Source organism: Malus domestica, chromosome 17 (genome assembly GCF_042453785.1).
Source record: "Malus domestica chromosome 17, GDT2T_hap1".
NCBI classification, from domain to species: Eukaryota; Viridiplantae; Streptophyta; class Magnoliopsida; order Rosales; family Rosaceae; genus Malus; species Malus domestica.
This window is the reverse complement of record NC_091677.1, coordinates 653,576-668,332: the sequence shown is the minus strand read 5'-3', so window position 1 is coordinate 668,332 and position 14,757 is coordinate 653,576. Positions and strand designations below refer to the sequence as shown.

Below are 14,757 nucleotides of genomic sequence, written 5' to 3'. Positions count from 1 at the left end.
TCTTTAACTCCTTAAAAGAGTCTTGAGAGTGGTGGTAGGGACCTTAAAATGAGGTTTTTCATTGGAGATGCTGTTATATCTCATTCAAAATTGTGATGCTATAAATACTAATTTTTTAAGTGTAATAGTGGACTAACCATATTAAAATTCATCAATATATATGGATCTCATCTATATTTTATAGATTTTATTTAAAAAAAAACTATATTTTATAAGCGACATGACGTGACGGTTTATGGTAAATTTTTTTTCTTTTTAAACCATATTTCTTTAAATCCTTGAAAGCAAAATTTAATTATAAATCAAAGGAAAACTAACGAAAAATTCTCAAAAATTTTAGTTTAAATCAAAATAACAAAATAAAAGTGTAAGTGAATAGTATCAAAAGTGACATTTTAGATTAAAAATATTCTTAACGTTAAAAATGAATAGTACCAAAAATGTTTCATTAAGATTTCCAATCAAAGGAAAACATAAAAATCAAATATTGTGGCGCTACATACAAATTCAAGTCGGGATCCCGTTCATACACGATATATTATACAACACGGTGAGGCGGGTTCCACTCTGCCTTACAATTTCGGTTCTCAAGACATGTCCCCAGAGTTGGTAGACGTGTCACCTCGCCTTATTGCCACGTATACAGTATAGTACATAAGTTGCCCACACCCTAGAAAGTAGTCAAAACAAACGAAGTATGGTGGCCGGAACATCGTCGTCGCTGCTGCAGTTGTTGTTGTTGTTGGAGGTGGTGGTGGTGGTGTGATTAGCGGCGGAAGTGTTCTGCTGAACCGGTTCCTCGTCGGCAGCTCGGTCCCTGATCTGCTGCTCCTTTGCTGCAATCTGAAAAATTAAAGGCCATCAAGTGACTGAGTACTTGTTAATTTTTTTACTTGCTTTTCTATCACAATTTCTTCCTTAATTTCTTCAATATCTCAACGAAATATATAATTATATGTGCTTATATACCTCATTTTCCAAGAGAAGCTTCTCTTCTTTCAGCTGTTTTTCCTGCTCAGATTTAGTGCCATGTATATAATCCACCAAATTCAAATCAAAACTCTCTCAAAATATCTCCACAAATATTTACGCCAACATATCAGTGGCACCAAATTATAAATTCAGTTCATAGAATATATATATATATATATATATATGCGGCACCAGCAGAAACTCAGAGATCAGACAACTGGAATATAAGAAAAATATTAGGGCTTGTTTGGTATTCTATTTAAAAACTTTTATCATTTCTCAAAATATTTTTTAAGAACTTTTCTTGAAAACAATTTTCTTTAAGACTCAAAAACTTGTTTGGTATATAAGTTAAAAAATTTACATCTTACAACTTAAACTGAACAAAAAGATCTAAAAAGAGGGGATTGATGGAGAAAGAGGAGAAATGAGAAATGAAAGTAGGAGATGATTGGTTGAAAGAGAAAGAAGAAAGGATCAGAGGAGATAGAGAGGAAGATGAGTGAGAGGAAAAACTGAGAGAATGAAGAGAGCGGATTGAAGAATAGACGAAAAAGGTAAAAAATAAAAAGAGAAAGGGGGTTGAGAAAGAAGAAAAAAGAAATAGATTTGGAGTGAGAGGGGAGGAGGGAGAGAAAAGAAATGAGAGTTTAAGTTTAAAAACTCTAAAACTTGAAAATTATTTTTGAATTTAAAAAGTTGTATTCAAGTAGAGTATCAAACAGACCCTTAGTATCAATATAGTTGATCTTAATCTACACTTTCCCCTCCCCTTCTCCCAAAGCACATAAAAATGAAGCAACATAAATGCAAGTCCCTGCACGAATTGTGAGTTCGAGGGAGGGCATATCCACAGTACACATGGACCGCTCATCGGCACATGTGTAACGTGACTATGCCCTCAAACAGATTGCAATTGGCGCTCCCATTAGCTAGAATTGCAAATTCAAGACAGTACTAGTATACCAAAACTGCACGGTAAAACCCCCACCCCTTCAATCTCCACTTAAACAGAGCATATATCTTGGTAATTAATGACAACACTCTTCAAACAGAAAACACTTTCTGTTCAAAGTCGAAGGTTGATGATGCCATATAGATAGAATGTGTACCTGCTCGATAAGAGCTGTAAGGGTTTCCATCATCAGCTGTGTCTGCATTATCAACAGCACTCAAGTGAGTTTTTACCACCAATCTATCAGACTTACCGTACTTCCAATACACGACGCAAATTATATAAACGCTTCGTGTATCTGTTACTATTGTGCGTTTATTTCAATGATAGTCAAGTGACTCGAAAGCCCTTTTTTTTCTTTTCTTCGTAATCCTAGTTGTTTATGGGACAGGAACAGAGCACCATCTAAGAAGAACCACTAAAGTATACAAGCATTTACATTTTACAGACCAAAATTAGGATGGCCAAATTGTTCTCTGCCATTTATTCAGAATTTATATTAGTGCACATATCTGTTAGTCTCTGGAATTACTGAAATTATCAAATATCACTAAAACTTGTGTCATAAAATTGCAGTTCAATGGATGAATCATATATTTTGTGGTTTAAATTTCACCCCAAACCTGAAGAAATACCTTGATATCATGGAAACAACAGAACTTACCACTAACACAATTGTTGATCACCGACGCAATCCCAGCTAGAAAAGGAAACTATATATGCAGGTCTATATTCCGAAAAATAGGTACTTAACTTAATTGAAATGCAGGTTTATATTCCGATTCCAGAAACTATATATGCAGGTTTATATTCCGATTCCAGGTACTTAATTGAAATGCAGGTTTATATTCCAAAACCAGAAACTATATATGCAGGTTTATATCCGAAACCAGTCTAAGTGAAACTTTTAGGTTATTTTTCCATGAGCTGTCACAGCAAACCAGAATATGAACTAGTTAACGATGGTCTATATAAGAATAAAAGAAGATTAATAAACCTTTCTTGATCTTGTTTGTCTTAAAACTGCATCCAATTCCTCCTCAAGCTTGGTGAGCTCTGGAACATCTAGATTATCGAGGTCTTGTGCTTCTATATCACTGCATAAAGGCAATCAGATCCCAGTCACGTTGGTGAAATGTAATGAAGCTTCTGTACATGATACTTACCTTTGAATCATTTTCAGAGATCGGCTAGCGCCTGTACGGAGACCACTGCATTCCAAATTATGCTTCTGCACCCGAGATTAGCAGAACGTGAGAAGAAACGATATGGTAATTGGTAAATGATAAACTTCTGTTCTTGTCCAGAGAACATAGGCTGAAAGTATTGCTACTAGTGTTTGTAATTTTGACAGTGATACAAAACTTGAAGTCCTAACAAATACACTAAATTGGTTGAACTGTTATTTCAGTAACTTCTTTCACTATCAACTTGGCCCACCTTTGATTCAAGAACAACAAATATTGGATCCTCAACTTCTTTCATAATACTAGTGCAACTTGGTCAAAGGTGGGCCAAGTTGCGCTCACTTCATAGAAGAAGTGGAGCACCACCCATAACCAAATTAGTTCCTTACAAGCCTTTGCCAAGTTCCGTTACTTTCTAATATGAACAACTTTCACATCTCTTCACTCATCTCGTTTGGAGGCAGTCAAGCCAATCATGTGGACAACACACATCATGTGGCTCAGTGCACGTGTTATCTTAGGGCTTTACATGTGAGCCAAGTTGAGCATCACCGAGCTCGATAACTTGGTGGATTAACATATAGGATTTTTCAATACTCTAATCCTGTTAATTTTGTGCAGGGTAAAACATTTGACTAACCTTGTCAGTATCACCAGCATTCTTGGAAGCAGCAATTTCCTCAGCATTATGTTGCTGGTAACGCTCCAGAAGCTTTGCAAAACTGAAGCAGAAAAGGGTCACAAGAAAAAAAATATATATGTCAGAAGCAAGTTTATTTTATGCATTGATTAATTTGAAAGAAATAAATACACTTACAGTAGAAAAGATGCCATTTATATGCACATAATTCATCCAATTGAAATAAAACATCTAGTGCTAGTGATTAACAGTAAATTAAGAAATGTGGAATTTCGTGATTAAGACTAATTGACAAGAAGCGTGCATAAACCCCACCCCACCCCAGATCCCATATAGAAAAGAAGGCTTAGGGCATGCATTAGGGAGTTGTTGGAGATGTTAAGTTGAGGCAACTAGCTTTTGACATTATTCACTAGCTAGTTTAGCAAAAACTTTGAAAATAGTAAGGAGTGGACCTCTTTTGGAGATTAAAGCCCAAAACGGGATCCACTCATTTCTCATGTTAACACTTTAATGATTCTTTAACTAAAAAAATACGAAAAATCATCATTGGCTTACCATTCCTAAATCATTACATGATGTTGATGATTAGATTATTACTTAAGTCTTGATTTACGTGTTTATTTTCTATTTGTGACAAATCACATTGTTTGCTAACATGCTCAAGTATCAAGGGATTTGGAATAGATCGAAATAGGCTACGTAATATTAGTTTGAGGAATTTGAAATACACTACATGATCGTTATAAAGATAAATAAGTATTAACAAATTCCTCATGTGAGGTAACCATTTGTAAGTATAAATGCACAACATGGTCATTACAAAGACATGTATGCTGGATTGTTCATGAATCCTTCTAAAAGCGATTTGCAAATCCTTTTCACATGCCTTTGTAATACCCATGAAATGTATTTCAAATCCTCTATACATCTCACATAATGTAGCCCATCTGTTAGTAATTTGGCTTCAATCCCTTCAAATTTGCAAGTTCCTCACCCAAACATAACCTTAGTGCATTGTCCCTAATTCATTCATCCCTAATCCAAACATAGCCTAAGCCAGAGTCTTTACTCGGCGAGCTTGCAGCTATCTCAATTCAAAATGTCATTTGCAATTGAAAAGCTAGCTCCTTCGTGGTCCAAAAGCATTCAACTCCAAAATCTAATTTGCCGTGAAGTCAGCCCGAATCTCAAGCGTTGCTTAAGGGTACGATTTCCATTTGTTGCGAGAAAGCTGGTGAATGAGTTCGACCACCAACATTCACATTTGTGGAAAACCAATTGGAAATAGGAGGGAAGGGGCTTAAGACCATTTAAAAAACCAAGGCGAAGCTTCCCTTTTTATTGTAGAAAAAACTCAAAACACGGCTCCTCACATGTAGGGATCAAGAGTCTTAACACGTGAAAAACGTATTGAGTGATGATTAAACATAAAAATAGCATACTCCGTCACCGTATTAGAATGTAAGTTTTCAATCTAAATCAATTGTCAAGAGCAAAAAGACACAAGATCAATATTTGCTTCTAATTTAGCCATGTTCCAAATGGATATGAAATTTTAACCTTTGGGCTCGACATTTGTGTGTGTCCTTATTGAGAATATCTCACACTAGATATGGAAGTTTGGCATTAGGTATTAAAAGGTCTCTTGGACCTCTTTGTGATTGCCAATTGTATTTTACATGCTTATACTATAACTTAGTAGGTTAAGCACATGTTAGGCCCAACATACACACTTGTTAGGCTAAGGACATGTTAGGCCCAACATAAACAGTTGTTAGGCTAAGGACATGTTAGGCCCTAAGAACATGATAGGCCCAACATAAACAGTTGTTAGGCTAAGGACATGTTAGGCCCAACATAAACACTTGTTCCCAAGTGGGAGATTGTGGCATACAAGGAGTATCTTTTGCGTTAAGTGCTCAAACTTGGCGTTTCCACGTATTTCCAATTGAGTTTGCATTGAGCACTCATAATCTAACATGGTATCAAAGCTAAATTTAATAGATATCCTTGAATTGAAACATAATAGAAAACAATAGGGACCCAAATTGAAGAAAATTGAAACTAAAAGGGTAGAAGTAAAATTTTGTGCAAACTACATGGACTAATTGTAGTTTGTCATAGAAAGAAGGGTAATTTGTTTCCTTCAAGGGTGGATGTTGACCTCAATGAGTTGGAAGAATCTATAAAGATCAACTTTAGCTTTGTCCAAGGATTGAAAAGAGGAAATGAGCTTCATGGCCCTATGTGTTCGAGTCTTTTTTTCTACTCTCTCAATCCTTTATCAACTAGTCTTTTCATACACTTTCTTTAGTTTGTATTCTCGTTGTAGCCTTAGAGATGTCCTACTGATCTTATGATCTTATTCAATGCTTTATGCAAATAAAAAATCCCAAGGGCTGCTCTCCCTCTCTGGATTTTGAGACCTATATATTATAGACATTTTCGTTGGGAGTGTCCAAGACACTGCCTACAGAGCCTAAACATGTAACTGCCAAGGATTTGTTTGGTGGGCTGGATGAGATTAGGCATTAGAATAGGATTGGATTGACAGAGATTGGTTAGGCAGGACTTGTGACTCATGTATAGAGATAAGTTGAATAACTCACTCTATTGTGGATTCATAACCCATCATGTCCAATTATGTTTATCTCATACTTTGATACAACAAAGAACAGACTATAATCAAGTCCATTTTAATTGATCACAACGTATGCCAACCAGCCCACCAAATAGGCCTAAGGACCCTTGACCCTAAGTTACGGAAAAGCCAAATAGATGAACATAGAAAAACGACATTTTTTTTAGGTATTCACCATTCCATGCATATGGTAGATCCCCAAGAAGGTTTAAATGAGTGACATTTACGATTTTACTCTCAATGTGCATGCCATGACTATTTCGGCGACACTTTAAGATGGATGGTCAAGGATGGAAACTTGATTAAGGGGGCCTTATCCCTATACTGCACCACTAGAGATAAACATCAAATCTAAGCTGCACATTGCAGTTGGAATGCATGTTTTCGAAGTGTTTTAGGAATAGTTTCAAGCCCTTTTAAGTTAACAAACGAAGTTTTGTCAATGTTTAATATGAAGAGCTAATGCTTCTATACTGTAAAAGCATTTCTAAGTGCTTTTATGAAAAAACACCTAGCAAGTGTTTCTTCAAGAGTTTTAAGCGTTTTTTTTTTTAAGAAGCACTTGTATTTATTAGAACTTTTGATTTGCATCTAATAAAAGTGTTTATAAGCAAAAGTACTTTCTAGGTGAACATTTTTAAGAGACCCTACGTTTGAGACAAAAATAATGTAACATAAATAGACCAAATGATGTGCACGACGTGGTATGCAATTGATTACTGTGAGAGTGTGAAGCATTGTCTCCCATCATAAAGTTAGAAAGCCTTGCAAGTGCTTAAAAGGAGTTGGGTTATTCTCCCTATTTCTTTTTTTGTATTATATCGCTTTGGTGAGACATATTTAAGATGATATTCCTTGGTGTATGCTTTTCACAGATGATATAGTGTTGATAGTTGAAACGCATGAGGGAGTAAATGCGAATATTAACCTTTGGTGGAAGGTGTTGAAATATAAAGGTCTTCGCTTAAATAGGTCAAGGACATAGTATATGGAGTGCAAGTTTAGTGGGAACGGGATCTAAATGAGATATAGATGAGGATTGGAGATTAGAAAGTACCTAAGACTGAATGCTTTTGTTATCTTTGATCTATCTTGCAAAAGAACGTAGAATTAGATGGAGATCTCAATCATAGAATACAAGCTAGATGAATGGAATGGAAAAGTGCATCAGGTGTGTTGTGCGATCATCGTATGCAACTAAAGCTTAAGGGAAAATTTTATAGGATGACAATAAGGCTAGCAATACTATATGGCACATAATGTTGGGTGATCAAGCATCATCACATGCAAAGATGAGTGTAGTGGCGATAAAAATGCTTCATTGGAAGTGTGGGCGCACGAGAAATGATATGATTAAGAACAAGGATATCCGAGATAAAGAAGGAGCGCCGCAATTGAAGATAAGATTAGAGAACATCGATTAAGGTACTTTGGACATGCGAACTGAAGACCTACATATGCTCCTGTTAGAGTGCGATTATGAGATATAGGTTCAGGGTAAAAGAAACAGAGGAAGACCTAGGAAGACTTGGAAATAGACTTAAAAAAACATGGAATACTTGGAGCTAACGAAAAACTTAGGACAAAACCGGGCACAGTGGTATTCTAAAATTCATACAACCGACCTCACTTAGTAGATAAGGCTTTGTTGTTGTAACAAAGCACTTTGGCTCACGTGTGAATTCAAACGGTCATACATACTTCACATTAGCTAATATGTGTTGCCAACAGCCATACGTGTTTCAAGCATATTGCTAATGTATTTGGTACGGCGTAGGTATATGTAATGAAACGTGTGACGTTGTGAAGAATTATCCCACACAGGGATATGTAAAAACCTTGTTTCTTGCAAAGGTTTATAAGGAATTGAGCTACTTCCAATTTGAGGTGGAACCTCAACTTCTTTCATGGTATTAAAGCAAGTTGGCCATGTGTGAAGCCTCACAGTCAGCCATGCTCCATGTCACTAGTTACATTGCCTACCTGTTAAGTTTGAAAATTCGCCTAGAACACCAATGAGTGTGAAGAGGTGAGTTATTCCTCTATTACTAGTTGTTTTGGATTGGATATTCACCTTCTACAATAGTTTTGGATTGCAAAAGCTTAAGTTACTTCTTTGAAATAAATGTCAAAAACTCGAATATATCATGTAATTTTTGTTTAACTTGAAGTCAGATGGTAAACTATGAGATATGAGGTCAACCTAGGACTCTAACTATGTAAGCGGATTATCATACTGTTTATACCCGATTTTACAATGTTGGCCCATATGTTTGCAGCCATTAGACTAAAAGATCAAGATGATTTTGAATAACTTTACTAGATATTATTATGGTTTTAATAATCATAATATTGTCTAAGGTGTTCTTGGAAATTCTCTTGAAAATGCTTGAGTAGGGATAATTAAGGAGTCGAATATTTCATGCGATAAAGACTCATCTTGAGGTCACGGCTAGACATGCGGTGAATGCGATTATCTCTAATAATATGGAGATAATCAAGTATAAGGTTTGGACTTGATCATGAGTTAAAAAGAACAGATTATCCATGAGAAAATTGAAGATATTCTCAAGTATATCAAGATAATATTTCAAGGAGTTGCAATTTTATCAGACTCTATAGTATTAGTACAACTTGAATATCAAGCAATTTATGCCCATAAATACAAGTATGTGGGCAAAAAGAAAAGGACCTTCAACTTAACACACAAATCAACGCTCTATGCGAAATATTTTCACACCCTTTTTGTGAAATTGACTTACTAACCGCCAACACAATCTTCAATTGGATAGACAGGTTTGGGTTGGCAACTAACAAATGACAATCGACTGGATAGACGGGTTTTTCAAAAGCAACTAGTATAAATGACCGATTGGATAAACAGGGTCCAAATTCATAGAGTAAGTTTGTCTTAAGAGTTTTGACCGACTGGATAGACAAGGACTAGCTCAAGTTTGGGCTGATTTTTTTATCTTAAGTCTTGGCTGGCGAACAGTTTTTTACTCTTTTGCCAAAAGAGATCACTTCATCAGCCTTTTTGGCAAAGTGATATGTACTATGATTGGTTACTCTGAGGTTACATTAGAGTTCAGCACACAAATAGTCGAACCATCTTTACGATTAAGAGACTCATCTTCTTCGAGTATCTTTGTTCATACAGTTCGACACCGATTCAACCAACCTATATATTTACCAATATAGTTGAGGCTGCCAAACCTAGTGCACAAGATCATAACTTCATAGTGATTTGCATAACCTTCCCTTCAAGTTTTAGAACTCAAGGCCAAGAGTGTTACATTTCATCATGACATTTAAGATACTCGCTGGCCGAACTTGGCAGCGAGATGGCACACCCGCATCATCATTTAAGCCACCAAATGAGTAATTAGCTCCTAGTTATTTGGCTTACGTGCCATGTAGGCTTTATAGTTTTTAAAATCAACATTTTGGTATGCTCAATGGGACCTTTGTGCAAATATGTGAAGCCCATATGATATTTCAATATTCCAATCCATCTCATTTCAGCCGATTGGACGAGACTCAAGCTCAACTAGAGAAGCTCATTCAAAAAAGTAAGGAGGATAAAAGGAATAGAAGGTGAAGAAGATTCTTGATGTACATAAGAGATGAGAAAATTCTTATCCCAAATGTAGAAAGTGAAAGCTCATGTAACCTTCAAAACAATGGCTAGATGAGAAAAGCTTCCCTTTTATTCCTATGGACAAATTAATTCCATTTAAAGTATGGTTAGATCAAAAGGTCATAGAGGGGGGTAAGGGGTGGGGGAAAATTCTCGCTCTAGCCATAATCAAGCCTTTGCCTGAGAAGATTGTTTATTTGACTCACGAAGAAGCCAATCCACCTATTCTTTCTAAAAATTTGGTTGGCCTAGAAGAAAAAGTTAAAGTTTCTAAGACAATTATAAAGATTGACTCAGGAGGTGATTGTCGAGGGAATGTTCCAATGACAAAGAAGGCCGAAACACGGTCTCTAAAGTAAAAACCATGTCAATTGATATGGTTATTGAACATACCACCGATATGGAGGAATCTCATAGTTGAGGCCGCCAAACTCGGTGCACAGGTTCAAAACTTCATAGTGATTTGCATAACCTTGTCTTTAGTTCTAGAACTGAAGGTCAAGACTAGTCCTTCTTCGGCTGGAGTTACTTGACTCAGAAGTTGGCAGCGCATTCCATTACATCACCACATTCAAGTTATTCACCTGGCCGAGCTTGGCGGCAAATTGGCACGGCCACATCAGCACTTAAACCACCATAGAACATAATTAACTCCTAGTTACTTGGCATGCGCTCCACGTAGATTTTGTAATTTTTACAGTTACACATATTTTATTTAGATGCATGTTGAACTTATTTAAATATTTATTGTATTTTATGTAAGTATATACTTTTAAGTCTTTAACCATCTTAACGTTCTCTCATATGAGTACTAGATTTAAATTTTTAAAAAAAATTATAGAAAATTAATCAGATTGTCGTCTTTATATTAGGTGATTTGTTTTAACAATAATGCCATAGATTTTGATCTTGGTCCTTTATTTTAGTTATATTATTACGACAATATTTTGATCCTTTCTTTCCCAGCTGTATACCTGTAATGGCACAAGATTGTATTGAGCTTTATAAACATATGTACCATCGCCCTTCATAGAATGGACTACATCTTTCTTCTTTCTGCAGTCAGAGTTGATGTTTAAATTATTGTAATAACATCATTGGCCATGCAAGATGATATACAAATATACTCACTACAGGGTAACTTCTAATTTTTATTTTTTCTTTTCATTTTTCAGTTCAAGATGGTTAACAAACCTGAGCAAGCTAATTAATTAGTTCTTAAGACGCAAAAACCATGAAAATCGAACAAATGGAATTAGACCCTTCACCTCCTATTAACCCGAAAACGATATCAGATATGCTGGAGATTAGACTTTGGCTACTCACATGATCCATTCTCCTATAGTGCTTCGCCAACTCACGTCATGCAGCTCGCAAACAAACTTCATCTCGAACATGCTCACGACATGCATGCATGGCAATTTGGACGTTACTCTTTCAACTATTGCCATACCACTCCTTCATCTTTATGCATATGGAAACTTTGAGAATATTTTTGCTCACGATGCTCAAGCGATGGTGGTGCCCACTATCTTATTTATCACCGTTAGATAGATTTAAATTTTGAGATAAGACACAAATTCTAAAATTTAAACTCATCCAACGATAATAAATAAGGTGACGAGCATTACCACCACTTGAAGGTGATGAGCAAATTGCACCTGAAAACTTTTTCTTATCATCTCAACATATCGTCCCAAAAACTTTTCCTTATCATCTTAACATATCGTCCAATACTATTTTTCAGTGAATTCTTGATGGAATTCTTTCATGTGAGGGAAACACCACTTGACAGTGTTATACACTCACAAACTCACCTGAATACAATGCGCACAACTATTAATACATGAGTGCATACTAGAATCTCGACATAGCAAGCGTCACACACAACTTCTATCGGACAAATGGTGATTATATTGATAAATCGCTATTTTAGTTACTTATGACAGCTAGTTAGTATTATTTACTTCCTTTTCCACACTTTGGATTCCCGATCACATCTTTGTTTCACAAATTAGATGTGATCAATCTATATGAAAGGTTGAGGTATGTGATAAGCTAGTCAATGATAAGATGAGGTATGTGATTGTTTCTCAAGTTAGGGGGCAATGTTCTCTTGTCTTACTAGAGTCGATAATCAAACTGTAAATATAAATCACACATTATTTAAGTGATCAATTAACAATATAGAAAAAGAAAAGGAATAATATTGGCTATATATATAGTACGCACCTTGACTATCTTATTAACTGTATATACATTTTCCCATAGAAAATTAATAATATAGACAGAGAAAAGGAATAATATTAGATATATAGAGTACGCACCGTCACTATCTTATCGTCTTATATAGATAGTACTCATATAACAAGTACTCAATCGGGTCCTCCCGAGGGCGTTTGAAGAGATTGATGCTATGTCATTCTCTAAGGACACTGCAATGGACAGTATGGAGGTGACATTTTCTTCCAACCCAACTTTTAATATAATATTTTAAGTACTTTTAATATAATATTTTAAGTACTTTTAATATAATATTTTAAGTACTTTTAATGATCATCATCTTTAGCTTCAATCTCAATACAACTAGGTTGCTCTAAAGGTATTTATTCGTTATCAACGGTAGACAATGGATGCTCCAATTCATCTGTCAAATGTTCGACACACACCATAGTGTTGTTCATGCAAGAGGTAACAAATAATAATAATAATAATAATAATAGTAATAATAATAATAATAATAATAAATTTTGAAAAACGTTGAAAGCAAAGTTAGTGGGAATTTGGTCCAATGGCGAGCGTTGGATGGAAGCATATTGGGTGGGAGTAGGCTGGAAATTCAGAATTCGAAACCTTCGTAAGCAAAGGAGATATTTATGGGAACGAAAGCTAAAGATATTTATGAGAAGTTAGTTTAAAGGATTCTTTCAAATTTCCATCCATATCAAGTTATCAACAAAACCTACAAAGGGACGAAAATACACAAAATAAAATTATACATGAGAAAACAAATGGAACCATTTATTGGCAAGTTTTTAATTACAAAGATGGCGGCAGCTAGCGAGCACCCTAGCACTGCAGAGAGAAACATACATACAGAAGAGATAGTTCGAGAGCCAGCTGGCCAGTTCCTATTAGCTAAAGTATTTGTTTTTTTTACCACGGAAAATAAAAATAAAAATAAAAACAAGGCGGTCGAAACTTGGAAGGAAGAAGAAATTAAGTGGGGGGCGTACCTCGAGCCGCTACAGAACTCGTAGAGCCTCCCCTTTGTGGAGAAGATGACAAGGCCGACCTCCACCCCGCAGAGCACCGACAGCTCACGTGCCTTCTTGATCAGCCCGCTTCTCCGCTTGGAAAAGGTCACTTGCCGCCTGATCTTGTCGTCGATTCGCTTCAGCTGCACCTTCCCTCGCCCCATTACTTTGCTCTTGCTCTTGCTCTCTCTCTCTCTCTCTCTCTCTGTTGTTTCTCTCTCTAGTTTCCGGGAGCCAAATGTAAAACCCTAACCTAGAAGCAGCAGCAGCAGCGAATTCGACACCTAAATAATGAAAGAAAGAGGGGTTTTGTACTAATTACAGAGAAATTAGATTCGCGACCGGCTTTCTCTAACTCTGATAGCTCGGTCGGTAAGTCAGTCAGTCGGTAGCTCCTCCCAGCTGTTGCTTGTTTTTGAAGTCGTACTTGTGGTGCTGTTGGACATAAACCCCATTACCATTTAAGGAATTTACCTTTTATCCCCAAATATCATGCCTCCTCCGTCTCTCGAATATACGCTGCATCTCTGGCCGCCACGTGTGCACTCCTCCCGCGGTTGATCAGATGTTTTTAACAGCGCGATTGATTTCCATCATCCACTCTACTTACTTAAGCCTAATTCCCAAAACATGGAAACCGTGACCGACCCCGTCTATCTCCTCCTTAGCTTATTCAACTTGGGTGAGTCGACTCGGTTCGACTCAGTTAAGATATTTTGAATCGGGAGAGAAAGATAAGAGAGGAGAGAGAGATAGAGAGTGGGAGAAGAAGAGGAGAAATATCTCGAAAGTCGTACTATATAACGTTTCCGTTGGAACAGTCAACTTGATATAAGTGAAGCTTTGTTCAATTTGTTGGTTTAAGTTCACATACTAATTATCCACATCAAGCTTATTTTTATAATCTTTTATTTAATTTTTAAGCTTAAATATAATAATGACTTATTGTTTCTCATTTTTCCTACTCCTAATTCTTATCTCAATACTTTCTTCTAGCTCTCTTACAAGTTAACTATGTGAACTATTCTATGTTACGAGTACTATATATATATATAAGCATATATACCAGTATGGATTCATAAACGTGTACAAGATGAAATTTCGTTGAACTATTTTTATGCATGATAAGAGATTAAATTTTATTTATTTTTGTATATTCGTCTTTCACATGTATAATTTATCACCTAACATGTAAGTTTCATATACGATGACAAATATATTTTCTTAACTATTTTTTAGAAAAGTGGTTGAATTTTTATATTTAAATATGTAAATTAAAATTTTGAGTTAACATGTATAAAACAAAACCGTTTAGTACTACGGTCTAGTGGTATTTATCTTCACTAGTAAGTAAGAGGTTTTAGATTTGATTTTCACCAAATGCAAATTAGCTAAGCCCACTTTGAGGCTTAGCCCACATCTCACTCCCTTAATATATATAATATCATTTGTTAAAAAATAT

General features: G+C 35.8%; 1 protein-coding gene across 1 annotated transcript; it reads right to left on the bottom strand.

The window, feature by feature from the left end:
* Nucleotides 1–429: 429 nt before the first annotated feature.
* LOC103404519 (MADS-box transcription factor 14-like) lies at nt 430–14,164 on the bottom strand. Its single transcript, XM_029097527.2, has 7 exons — nt 13,275–14,164; nt 3,755–3,836; nt 3,094–3,158; nt 2,925–3,024; nt 2,085–2,126; nt 970–1,011; nt 430–843 (listed from the first exon to the last, which is right to left on the bottom strand). The coding sequence occupies exons 1-7, from the start codon at nt 13,457–13,459 to the stop codon at nt 682–684; spliced, it is 678 nt and encodes a 225-aa protein (XP_028953360.1). The 5' UTR covers nt 13,460–14,164; the 3' UTR covers nt 430–681.
* Nucleotides 14,165–14,757: the final 593 nt, after the last annotated feature.

Bases quoted from the DNA above. Each gene is read 5' to 3' on its own strand.
- LOC103404519 (XM_029097527.2), bottom strand. From the start codon at position 13,459: ATGGGGCGAGGGAAGGTGCAGCTGAAGCGAATCGACGACAAGATCAGG. The intron at 3,837-13,274 runs GTACGCCCCCCA...TTTCTGCTTCAG, and splicing joins GAGTTCTGTAGCGGCTCGAG to TTTTGCAAAGCTTCTGGAGC. The intron at 2,127-2,924 runs GTTTATTAATCT...TTGATAATGCAG, and splicing joins GACAAACAAGATCAAGAAAG to ACACAGCTGATGATGGAAAC.